General features: G+C 33.8%; 1 protein-coding gene across 3 annotated transcripts in view; it reads right to left on the minus strand.

Annotated features, from left to right (window-relative positions):
* LOC132735192 (fibroin heavy chain-like) overlaps positions 1–14,323 on the minus strand; it is a 41,626-nt gene that overhangs the window by 8,741 nt on the left and 18,562 nt on the right. For all 3 annotated transcript variants that reach the window (XM_060722120.1, XM_060722118.1, XM_060722119.1), the window contains 3 exons: positions 9,834–9,908; positions 8,922–9,076; positions 8,402–8,586 (listed from right to left, as the gene is read on the minus strand). In XM_060722120.1, the coding sequence (XP_060578103.1) occupies positions 8,402–8,586; positions 8,922–9,076; positions 9,834–9,908 (415 nt within the window). The remainder of the gene's footprint in view (positions 1–8,401; positions 8,587–8,921; positions 9,077–9,833; positions 9,909–14,323) is intronic.

A 14,323-nucleotide genomic window follows, 5' to 3' on the forward strand; every position in this document is an offset into this window, starting at 1 on the left:
TATTCTGTCATGATAAGCAAGTATTCCAAGTTTCATGTTGATACTTTTTGAAATGTTTGAATAATAGGCTAATATTTAAATGTTTTGCACGATGATTATGCCTTAGCAATCATAATAGCTCAACTGAAACAGACAAGCTAAAGATGGAAGCGGAAGTTCATGTATATAAATTAGCAGGCTGAGTGTTAAATGCTCAAAGATTACACAAAGTTCAACAATTTCTCAGCCATAAAAATATGTGTATAATATCAAAAGTTCATACGATAGGACGATCATAGATGAAAAGGAAAAAAATTGACAGAGTAAAAAGTAATTCAGAGCAACAATAAAAGTTTGTTCTTGGCTTTCTTTCAAATGTTTTATTTCTTCATGAAACCTATATAAAGCAATCTGTTTTTGTTTCATTGTTGTTTATAGTTTTATTATTTTATATTTTTTAGTTTGTATATTTAAGAAATAATATATCCCAAACAGTGAATTTATCACTCAACTAGAACTCTGCGAGTCGGATGTGTCGCCTTGTGAACAATATAGTTTTGGAGAAATGGCCAGGACAAAATGTCAAATGAAATATGAAAATTAACAAAGGGCAATAACTCAAAAATAAGAAATGCAGAGCAGCAGTTTCTGTGCATTGCACTTCTTATCAATAAGATCAATCATCCTATGAAGTTTAAAGTCCATAGCTTTTTTACTTGAGGAGAAATGGCCTGGACAAAAAGTATAAAAATTAACAAAGGACACTAACTAAAAAAGTAAGAAATGCAGAGTACCGGTTCTTGTGTACTGCACTTTTTCTTAATGAGATCTATCATCCTATGAAGTTTCAAGTCCATAGCTTTTATACATTAGGAGAAATGGCCCCGACAAAAATAAAGTATGAAGTATGAAAATTAACAAAGGACAATTACTCAAAAATTAAGTAGTATAGAGTACTGATTCTTGTGCACTGCATTTCGGTCATTATAAGAAGCATGCATACCATGTTTGAAGTCAATCTGACTTATAATGACTGACTTATGCTCCGGACAAGCTTAAGGGGACGCCAACAAAGACGCCAACACAGCCAACAAGAGTAGCCCTCATATGTCGCCTTTTTGAAGACGACACAATAAAATCACTGTTTAGAGTTTAGATGCAAGGAATTATATCAAGAAGGAGTAGACCCAGTGACATAATGATGCGCATCCGAAATTCCGAAACAGTGATTTTATCAAACAATAAAATCACCGAATTGGATATATTATTTCGATTCTTACACGCCATCAACAAATAAATGTCAGTAGCACTTTCCTTCCAGAGAGAAACAATGTTATGTATATGTTTCAATAAAGGGTAGCGTCCAGAAATAAACTTTGATATCTTTAGCAAAAATGAAAAAAAAATATATATATAATTTTCTATTCCTTATAAAAATAATGAGCAAACAAGCAAATTCGATATATAATGTAAGTTTTTGTCTTTTGAAGGTATTTCAATGGAGGGAAACAAACTGGCTATATCTTATCTATGTCAAGTTTGTTTACCATACTTTATACATTGTCAAATAAAATTAATTCATAACATTGTATGTAATATGTACAGTGACCTAGAAAAAAGTTAAATACAGAATTAAAAGCCAATGAAACAAAGACACATTTGAAAGAAAACCCAAAAAATTGAACAAGCAATGTCTCTGTATGTCTGAAAATAAAGTTCTGAAAAAATTCAAGAAAATTCAAGAAATACCTTAAGAGCAACAAAGGGTGAAAACTTTCAAATTGCCAAATACTGCTTTTCTCTATGAACTTGCACTGTTTTTGAATTTGAAATGCGCTGGCTCTACACTGAAAGAAAAGGGTTTGTTAACAGTAGTGTTCAGACAGTTAGACTAAAAATCAAAATGTCTCACCACATAAACCACGGCGCAGTTGTGTAATAAAGCCATTTAATAACTAGAAATGTGTCCATAGGACACGGGTGCCCCCACCGCGACACTGTTCTGTCAATCTTTTTACTAAGTCAAGGGAAATAACTCTACAAATACTGGATAAATCCACAAGCCAAACCCCAGGTGCAAATCTAAAATATGCTGAGCAACCTGCCCATAAGGTTTATTGACTATGTCAAATCCTTTTTGAGAAACTTGCGACACAAGTTGAAAATTGCAAAAATTTTCTACGTGAAGGGCAAGAACTCTAAAAATACTAAATAAATCCAGACGAAAATACCTGGTGCACAACTGCACATGCTGATCAATATTCCTGTAAAGTTACATGACTGTAGGTCAAATACTTTTTGAGTTATGTGCAACACATGTTGAAAATTGCCAAATTTTACTAAGTCAAGGGCAATAACTCTGAAAATAATAAAAATATCCAGATGAAAATACCCAGGTGCACAACTACACATGCTGATCAACATTCCTGTAAAGTTTCATGACTCTAGGTCAAATACTTTTTGAGTTATGTGCGACACAAGTTAAAAATCGCAAAATTTTACTAAGTCAAGGGCAATAACTCTGAAAATACTAAAAATATCCAGACGAAAATACCCAGGTGCACAACTACACATGCTGATCAACATTCCTGTAAAGTTTCATGACTCTAGGTCAAATACTTTTGGAGTTACATGCGACACAAGTTGAAAATTGCAAAATTTTACTAAGTCAAGGGCAATAACTCTGAAAATACTAAAAATATCCCGACCAAAATACCCAGGTGCACAACTACACATGCTGATCAACATTAATGTAAAGTTTCATGACTCTAGGTCAAATACTTTTTGAGTTACGTGCGACACAAAAGTGAACGGACGGACGGACGGACAGACGGACGGACGGAAGGACGGACGGACAAGGGTAAATCTAAATGCCCGCCACTAATGTGGGGGCACAAAAATGATATTACACTAGAGAAATAACACTTTGACATGACGTCATTTGCGTTATATATTAACAAAGCTTTAAAGCGCGCATTACACTATAGACACATCAAAGAAAAATGACTCTTTTTGACAGTTTTCAATTCTTATTTTATATATGTGATAAATAGAATATTATATTCGTGTAGATTCAATACTTAATTTATTGAACTCGTTGAATAAAATAATTTTATGCTTGCCAGATGCTCACATATGATCTTATTCAACTTGTTTAATAAATTTAGTATTAAATCTACACTCATTCAATATCCTCTATGTATAAAACAGATGCTTTTATTGTTGTTGTTTTTTTAAAATACTTGTCAGTAACATAAATGTTTGAGAAAGTTTTCACCCACAAATACAACAATTCAACCTTAGCAGAAGCCTGAGTTAAAAGTTAGCAGTGTTTAATATTTACACCAGAAGTTTGGTTAACATAAATGCGCCTGGCACAGATTCTTCAAATTAGGTTCACCTATTCATACAGTTATGGATGGAAAAAATACCAAACACAGTTATATAACTTGACAGAGTAATGACTTTTTGTTACTGTTAAAGACTTTAAGACTGTATAAGAAAAAGTGTAAAATATATCTATTGTTGGCACAGGTGACCTTGACCTTGTGACTCCCATCACTGGACCAAGGTATGTTCCTTCCAAGGCTGTTTAAGCAATAATTGTGTAGATATCCAAATTTGCACCCCTAACATTGACCCCCTGACCCCTAACTCAATCAAAGGAAGAAGATCACACAAGTTACCTTCCAACCAAATATGAAAAACATCTGATTCAGTCAATAGACAAAGGCTGTATAAGCATATGTGATGTAATTTTTTATTGGCACCCTTGACCCAAATAACACCTAACTATACTCGAAGGAAGAGGACCTCCATAAGCATGTCCATATTTAACATGAAAGACGTCATTATTATTATTTTTAAAAATAAAGGCTGTATCAACAAAAATGTATAAAATTATTTTTTTCCACCAGTTGACCTTGACCCCAGTGACCCCTTACTCCATAGGACAATTACATGTATCCACCTACCAAATATGGAATAAATGAAGTAATAAGGAGAAATTTAAAATAAACCCAACTTCCCAAAAGAGGTTTACCATACCAGGTCCTATTTTAAAAGTGATGAAAAGTGAATTACCTGGAAAAATGAATGGCAGAGTTATATAACTTGGTACTATCATGACTTGTACTTTGTATTGTTAAGTAAGTATTGAAATCATGAAGCCATTAGTACAGAAAGAACATGACTTGGAAAAGATGAAAGCCATATTTATGTAACTTGCCAAGATCATTCACTTTGTATTGATTATTAAGTGTGTAAATTATGACGCCATTGGTACAGGTAGAACATAAGATAACTCCAACTTGCTGATTTAGGTTGACCTCGTACTGACGGGACGGTTCAATTACTATATACCCGGGGGCATAAAAAGGCTTTAGCAAAATACATTGGTAAGAATGCTCCATAAAATAACTACTACACATTTCAATCAGGGAAAATAGGATAATGGCATACATGTAAATAATATCATACAAGTTAAATAACTGAATTGTCTTCATCTAAACAATGTCTCTCTAGTCAATATGATGTATCAATAAGATATGAGCCAATTCATGACAAAACCAACATAATGGGTTTGCGACCAGCATGAATTCAGACCAGCCTGCGCATCTGCGCAGTCTGATCAGGATCCATGCTGTTCGCTTACAGACCCTATAACAAGTAAAGAAACTGCTAGCGAACAGCATGGATCCTGATCAGACTGCGCGGATGCGCAGGCTGGTCTGGATCCATGCTGGTCGCAAACGCATTACGTTGGTTTTGTCATGACACGGCTCATATGTCCTAGAGACAGTACATACACTATTCTCAGACCTTGACAGTATTACAAGGGCCATTCAAGACAGGATCACAACTCAATCAAAATGCATGCTGAAACATTGGTCAGGGTCAGTGTCTTACTCATACAATCTTAAATGGTATAACATTTTATCTAATTAAATTTTCTTATAGAATATATAAATAGTTGAATTTTTGTTCGTTACATACTGTAATGGTTAATTATAATAAGAGTTACAACATAGAATGTCTCTATAATTTATTGCTTATGAATATTATATGTTTACAGAATAAGATGTTAACCAAATATAATGCTTCTTTTTTAAGTAGGAATTCAACCGTTCTATTAATGATTTTGTGTATGCACAACTTGCTTTTACTTAGTAATTTTTCTTATACATGTATAAAAGTATTTTAGAGGTATTATTTTTTAAAAGTCAATCAAGAATTTTGTAAACTACAGGCCGTTTGACATATAGCTTTAAAGACATGTGTAAAGTTTTAAGTGAATACCATTTAGTGGTTGTAGTAATAGAATTTCCATGCAAATACTAATATCATTTTTTTTTAAAATTTACAAACGGGTATAAAATTCAAATAAAATCCTTGTCTTGGCCAGTTACCTACAAATATAATCCTTAAGACCTGTGTGAAATTTATGTTCATCTGTACGGTTCATTCAAATGGTGATGGTGAATAAACTAAAAATACACTGTGTGAAGTTTCCAGTGGCAAACTCTTAACCACATGTTATGCCTAAAACTGGATTAGTTAGTTAACCCATGTTTTTTCTTCAAATAGTCGAGCGAAAAAAGAATACATATAGGCACCTTAAACACAACATACATCATCTTTTATAAACACAGTTTAAGAAAAGAGTCTTTGATTAATGTAAAGCATTGTCTTAATAAGGAAGTTTCATATTTGTTGGTAAAAACAATTTATGTAAGATTTAAAGGTTTTCTAGCTTATAATGTAGGAAGAGTAGCATTCAAAAGATTACATGTGCAAACTGGTTAGGGAACAAGCTGACTCCAGTATATCCCCTTTCAAACTTTCTTTGAGGGGCAAGGGGATTATAATAATCTATTATCTAAACTTCAAACATATGTAAGTTATTGTAAAACAGTCTATAATACAAACTTGGATCACATGTAAACAATCATTGACATGCATACCAATCTATGAGACAGACTGGGACCATACATAAAACAATCTATGAGAGACAGACTGGTACAATATGTAAAACAATCTATGAGAGACAGACTGGTACAATATGTAAAACAATCTATGACAGACAGACTGGCACAATATGTAAAACAATCTATGTGACAGACTGGGACCATGTGTAAAACAATCTATGAGACAGACTGGGACCATACATAAAACAATCTATGACAGACAGACTGGCACAATATGTTAAACAATCTATGACAGACAGACTGGCACAATATGTAAAACAATCTATGTGACAGACTGGGACCATGTGTAAATTTGACACAGACTGGGACCATATGTAAAACAATCTATGAGACAGACTGGTACAATATGTAAAACAATCTATGAGACAGACTGGTACAATATGTAAAACAATGTATGATACAGACTGGTACAATATGTAAAACAATGTATGAGACAGACTGGTACAATATGTAAAACAATGTATGAGACAGACTGGTACAATATGTAAAACAATCTATGAGACAGACTGGTACAATATGTAAAACAATCTATGAGACAGACTGGTACAATATGTAAAACAATGTATGAGACAGACTGGTACAATATGTAAAACAATCTATGAGACAGACTGGTACAATATGTAAAACAATCTATGAGACAGACTGGTACAATATGTAAAACAATCTATGAGACAGACTGGTACAATATGTAAAACAATCTATGAGACAGACTGGTACAATATGTAAAACAATGTATGAGACAGACTGGTACAATATGTAAAACAATCTATGAGACAGACTGGTACAATATGTAAAACAATCTATGAGACAGACTGGTACAATATGTAAAACAATCTATGAGACAGACTGGTACAATATGTAAAACAATCTATGAGACAGACTGGTACAATATGTAAAACAATCTATGAGACAGACTGGTACAATATGTAAAACAATCTATAAGACAGACTGGTACAATATGTAAAACAATCTATGAGACAGACTGGTACAATATGTAAAACAATCTATGAGACAGACTGGTACAATATGTAAAACAATGTATGAGACAGACTGGTACAATATGTAAAACAATCTATGAGACAGACTGGGACTATGTGAAAAACAATCTATGAGGCAAACTTCCACTTCAGGTAAAACAAGCTACATACATGTACTGTAAAAACTCTGAAAACCGGACCCTGCACGGGCTTGACCAAAAGTCCGGTTTTTAGAGGATTCCGGTTTTCAGAGGTTTTATACATTATTATTATGATGTGCTTGAACAGTGACTTTGTTCTATCATTTACTTTTCAACACTTTTTTCTTAGTCATATTTTAATTTCTTTTTGCAATAAATGTCTTAAGTAATTTTATTATGCAAATCCATGTTCAAGGTATATAGTTCAGAAAATCAGAAATTAAAACAACATATTGTCTGAAAGATATCTTTTTAAATGGCTTTTGAAAAATGTAATTAATGGAATTTAGTATTGATATTTTGCATATATAGAGTCTAATTTATATCAAAACAAGGATAACTTCAAGGTCAAAATTTTAAGCAAAACAGGAATCATTTAACGAAAGTTTCTCAATTCTGCTAGACATTTTATATTAAAAAAAATCACAAAACAAATTAACAACATTCTGAAAAACCATGTCTATACAGGGAAAGACACAATTATGATGGAAGAGCTTCAATTTAATTGCCAATTAGAAATTAACACACACTGACAAGTGTTTTCACACCTGCATAGATAAAAAGAAGGTGATCATTAATTGGTAATTGAACATGTTACCAGATGAGATTATGTTTTAATCTACATTAAAATACAGAGAGAGTTGACACTTAAAATTGCTGTCCGGTTTTCAGAGGATTTTTTTATGCATGTTTAGCATTAGAAACCATAGAAAATCGTCCGGTTCTCGGAATTCAGAGGTTCCAGTATTCAGAGGATTTTTTTTCAATAAACATATAAGGAGAATTTACGGGACTTTTAAAATGGTCAGGTTTTCAGAGGATTCCAGTTTTCAGAGTTTTTACTGTATATAAGATAGAATTGTAAATCAATCTTAAGAAAGACCATTTGCATATGTAGAACAATCTATGAGACAGACTTGGACCAAATGTAAAACAATCTTGTTTTGTTTTTTTGGTTGGGTTTTATGTTACATTAACACTATTAAGGTCATATGGCGACTTTCCAACTGTACTGGTGGAGAAAGACCTCAGGTGCCCCTTTGTGCATTATTCAAGGCACAAACGGGCACCTGAATAGAACTACTTACATTTAGTAAGCTGGCTGGATAGCTTCCACATCTGAAATAATCTAATCCACTGGCAGGATGCCATGAGGGGAAAGTGGTTTAAAGTCTAAAACATTTACCACAAGCAATAAGTCCAAACTTGGAGCATAAGTTCACAACATAAAACCAATTATAATGCACATTTAACCTACCCGGTCTTAACATTGGACCTCCTTCAACAACCAATCCACCTTCTGGCACAATGTAATCCTCTTTTTTAACCTTCAAGTTTTTCTCTCTAGCAACCTTGGACTTGTGTTTTGCCCCATTCATATGCTGGGTCAGAATTTCTTGTGATGTAACACGAACATTACAGGTCTCACACACAAAGTTTCCTCTGAAAATGAAAAAATGAAATTAATGCACATCATTTAAATAATCTTAGTGACTCAATCATTTGAAAGTTTAAGTCAATACTTAATCTTCTGTAGTTATGCAACCACCTCCATGGTCAAGGGGTTAGAGTAGATGACTTCTAATCCAGTTACCTCTATGGCACGGGTTTGATCCCCGGTAGATGCTTTGGCAGTTTAGCACAGAGGAAGGTAGTCTAGTACTGGTGTAACTGTCCAGGAACGATGGTCAGGAAACTACCCACCTATATGACTGAAATACTGTTGGGAAAAGGCGTAAAATGAAACAAACAAACAAACAAAACAAAAAAGTACTTACAATTCCTCTGCGGCTCCAGGACCAAGTTGTTTAAGACGTTTCTGATGATTTTTCCCGTCATAATGCTGAGTGGCTTGGGAAGGTGCCGAGAATTCTACACAACATACCTTACAGAACTTCGGATCTTGATCATCTATAGGAACCATTTCTCTCGCCTGCCATACAATATATACAATCGTTTTGCATGTTTTATACAATTATATCTTAAACAATAATAAATTGTCTTTTAAATTTGTGTTTGTTTGTTGGGTTTTATTTCGTACCAACACAGTTGAGGTTATATGGCGACTTTCCAGCTTTACTGATGAAGGCACAAGAGTAGAACCAATAACATTCTGTAAGCTACCTGAATAGGTTCCACACATTAAAGAATCCAGTCTCTGGTGGGATTGATCCTATGACTTGGAATTATCTGCTCCTTAGAAATGAATTTTAAAATTTATACTGCACAATTTCATGACAGATTTTGAGTTTTAGTTAACTAAACTTATTCATTTTTTAGATTTATTATGAAACAAGTGCTTGCAACTGATATTATTCATTACTGAGTCATCTTCCTGGAACTTACCAGTACTGGTGTCATATAAGGAAACATGGTCGTGACCTGGGTAAGGCTTGAATCCATGATCCCTGGGTTGAGAGGTAGACACTTTAACCACTAGGCTAACCAATCCCCTAGCTCATAGATTTTGAAAAATGTACAACCAAAAATAAATCTTAAGGTTACCTTCCCTTTAGAAATGCATTCCAAATTTAAAACTCTGAAGAATGGATCTTAGCAAAAATAAAAGTATTGAATCTTTTTACTTTTCTTAAGATCTTAATACATTTTTCTAAAGATTTAATTTCTTGAAATATTTTGGCTCATCTGGAGGGTATGCATGAAAGTGTACAACTAAATGAATTACTCACCTGTCCAGGAGGCCTTCTGGGTATTATATCATATTGAGCCAAACTTAGTAAATTTTCTTTCACTCGCAGTGCACCCTAGAAATACCCAATGTTAGATTATATGTTAAATAAAAGACTTCATTAAATTATTTTCAAAATTCATACATAACTGACATATTCATTGACAGGACACAAACATTGGAAAAACACAGGGACAGATGCAGCAAAAACTATGATCCGCGTCATGACAAAACCAACATTGTGCGTTTGCGACCAGCCCAGCCTGTGCATCTGCGCAGTCTGATCAGGATCCATGCTGTTCGCTATCAGTTTCTCTACTTGTTATAGGGTCTGTAAGCAAACAGCATGGATCCTGATCAGACTGCGTGGATGTGCAGGCTGGTCTGGATCCATGCTGGTCGCAAACCCATTATGTTGGTTTTGTCATGGCGCAGCTCATATGCCTCCTCCAATTTTTCAAAAGGGACCAACCAAATGTGTCAAATAGCCAGCATGCTCCACTATTTTCAGTGCTATATGGTAAAACAATAGCAATGAAGTTTAAAAATAAGGCTTCAGGAAAAACATCTATAAGGTCTATGGGCCTTATTCAATTATGATTTGTTTAGTTTCAAATGAATAATAACGATTGGGACGATAAATCGTACAATGCAAATCCTTAACCAGGTATTTATAAAAAAAAAATTCAGTAAATGTTCATATCAGATAAATGTGTCTAAAACAGTGACCAATAACTATCATCCCAAAGCATCACATGAAGTTTCAGCAGAATGCTTCCAGTTGCTATGGATAAATCAAGTTGCAGACAAAACTAAATGTGATATAAACATCATAATTATCGTACCATTGACATACAATTTGGACAGTGTCTTATATTTCCAAAATGTTAAGATCATTGATAAGACTGGTGCCAGGGTCTTCAAATAGACAAAATAATAAATAATTATGCTTTACATGTATGATTAATTATAAAATTTTTTAATAAAGACAATTGCCCAATAACTTGGGTAATTAAATCATTCCCTTTTTTATGCAAGTTTTATCTCCACATCCTCTGAAAGATTTCATTTGAAACATTACAAATGCCGCTCAAGTTGTACTTGTTGGTACCTTTTCAAGATGCATACATTTTATTCCAGCATGACTCTTGTTTTACTATATAGCACTGAAAATAGGCAAGCATACTGTTTGACTTCCGCCCCTAGTATGTTTCAATTTATTTGCAGAAAATGTATATAACAATAACTATGATATTGCTTGAAATCGCTTTTCAGGAAACAATGCAAGCAAGTTTTCAAAGCTCCAAGAAATACATTGTGTTTAGTACCAAGAAATTAAGAGTTTGATGTATATCAAAAAATTTAAAAATACAACAAATATCTAGACATAAAATTGTGTCTAAAGTTAAATATATAGAATGTAAAGAAAACAAAACCAAGTCAATTTTTACCATAACCCACAGAGACTTACTTCATACCAAAATAAAATGCTTAATACATAATTTGTTTCAATAAATTTGAAAAAAAAGTATGAGATGAACACAAATTTATACATGTAGTTGAACAGTTTTATAGGAAAAAAGCTATCTATTCAGCATTTTGAGTGGACTAAAATAAGGCTCAGAGTGAAACAGCAAAAACTGACCTTACTCCTTTTCTTTTTTTATAGTATTAAAATAAATTGTATGACACTTTAAACTAGTAAATATTTGCTATAATAAAGAACCCCAGTTGCAGTATACTTTCTTTTCCTTCTTTTTTCTTGATCTTTCTTATCCATGACTGTATTTCAAAGGAACATTATTCAAACTTAACACAGATAAATTACAGGAGACCTATTTTCTTTCAAAATGACACATTTATTTCAATATATAGACACTAAAATCTGTGACCTTTGGCTTCTGTTTAGCTTGTTGAGGATCACTTTATTTACCACACATACACATCTTACTAAATCTTGTGAAAGACTTTCCTAACTTTTTACTGTCTCATGAATAGTCTATAATGTTATAATCATGGCAGATTTGAGCCGTGTCATGACAAAGCCAACATAATGGGTTTGCGACCAGCATGGATCCAGACCAGCCTGCACATCCGCGCAGTCTGATCAGGATCCATGCTGTTCGCTTACAAACCCTATAATAAGTAGAGAAACTGATAGCGAACAGCATGGATCCTGATCAGACTGCGCAGATGCGCAGACTGGTCTGTATCCATGCTGGTCGCAAACCAATTATGTTTGTTTTGTCATGACGCGGCTCATTTGTTTTTTACTGTTAAAGTATGAAGAATGTTCTCAATAAATACAGTCAAATCAATGTAAAGCAAGAGAAACAAAGATAAGAGGATCAAGACAGACCAAGATTGCCCACCTGAATGCTATGGAATGTCATAATGAAGACATAGGTCATTGGGTTATATTCAGGTTATTTGTTTTCATACATTAGTCTGGAAGTGGTATAAATAGACTTACTCCATAATAGATGTTATTTGGAACTCAGCAAATGTGGGTTTTTCCATGATAATCCTCTGGTTCAAACAAACTTTTACCGTTATAGCTTCATGGTGCACTACCAGTCACAATGGACATTTCCAGTGTTTACAGTTTTATTTTTACAAAAAACTTGAAAGATCAATTGTTAATTTCTAAGCTTTAACTGTAAAAGTTTATTTGTACGGTTTAGCTGGGAAAAATCCAAATATTCTTAATTCCAGATTAGGTCTAATAAGAATATTTGGGTTTTTTCCCAGATAATCTGTTGGTAGAAAAACACTTTAACTGTTACAGCCTCGAAAATAAATGCAACAGGTTGATGGGTAGTGCATGTGAAGCTATTACGGTAAAAGTTTGTACCTAAGGATAAGCTTGGGAAAACCAACATTTGCCCAGTTCTGGATAAAATCTGTTTCAAAAACTGATTTTGAAAATATACCAATGTGGCTAACCGACAAATGGACAGAGGACCACAAGCAAAAATATAAATAATAATACCGAGGGTATTATAGCACCTGAGAAGAATATGTTTATCATTATGGTAAAATCTCACTATCGGTTTTCAAAATGTTCTCCGAATAAATTGTGGAAAAATAATGGTCAAAGAAAAAACAAACATCAAGCCATCCCAAAAGTTCAATTCCTAGCTGAGCAAGTAAAGCAACTAGAGCTGCCACAGGAGCGACAAATACTCCAACCATATCTTTGACACAAGATTTTATGTAGGACCATTGATCATTGTTTTTGACGTAGAACATTTCAGCTTAATTTGAATCTATAGTGGTCACAAAATTTTCCACTCAAAATTTTCTGGCAATGGACTTTCAAGAATGACCTTACCCAGGCACAACAGTACCATGGGTTCTGCATATTGCTTTGTTCAGTGAACAGCTGAGCCAAGCTGGAAGAAAGTAATTCAAGGGGTATAGAATCTAAAGAGTGGACAATAAATTGTCTGACATTTGACCTTTCACAATGACCTTGACCAGGCACATCAGCAGCATGGGTTCTGAACACCTCTTTGAAGTTAACATTTGAATGTATATAAGATTTATAGAGCTACAAAATTGGATTTGACCTTCAAGAGTGACCTTGACCAGACATGGATCCTGCACACTGCCTTGTTGAGGGGTTGAATAAAGTGCACAGGAGAGATGGACCAATGGCCTGACCAACCAAAGTGATTCCAGTATAGCCCGCTCCACATTATGTGGTGGGGGTATAAATACTATAAAGGTAAATCTTCAACAGAACCAGTCAAAGACTTCAGAGCAGACCTCTTAAATAATTGCAAGCACTCAACTGACCAAGACTGATCTCTATCTGAAATTTCAGCATAAAATTGACTTTTCATGGAAAATTGACTATATTTAAAGGGCTTCCTCCCAATTTTCTAGCTAAATTAACAACAACATGAATGGAAATACACATGTAATTAAAATACATATCATCATCACAGCTCTCCCCATTTATCTGTTACAGTAACATATCAAAGGCTGTCAAATTAGTTTATACACAAATTGTGACAATGAGTAGCCAAAAACTAAACAATTACATTGTACATGGACTTTTCCTTGCATATAACAAGGGGATTAATTAATTTCAACATTTTGGCAGAATTTTGTCAAAACAAAGTCAATTTGATGTCTAAATTTCAAATAAAGAGTCATCCTGACCTGTTCAATACAAGCAGGAGCTGTCAGTCTCAGCTATTCTCAGGGCCTGATAACAAAATATGAGCCTGGATAATGTTCAAAAAGGGCCATAATTCCATCAAAATCTGTGTTAGAGTTATGGGCCTTTGACAGTGACCTCCTATAATGCTCTCAAATAAGTGTGTGAAGTTTCAAAATATTCCATTTGGAGAGTTCTTGAGATACAAGCTTGTACAATAAAACTTAACAAAAGTGTGACAGCAATTGCCACCCAACACTGACAATAGCTCTCTTTTTTCTTTAAATAGTCAAGCAAAAAAATATATATGTAATATAATTACA

This window comes from Ruditapes philippinarum, unplaced genomic scaffold, assembly GCF_026571515.1.
Source record: "Ruditapes philippinarum isolate M1 unplaced genomic scaffold, ASM2657151v2 ctg1516_1_1_1_1, whole genome shotgun sequence".
In the NCBI taxonomy this organism is placed as follows: Eukaryota; Metazoa; Mollusca; class Bivalvia; order Venerida; family Veneridae; genus Ruditapes; species Ruditapes philippinarum.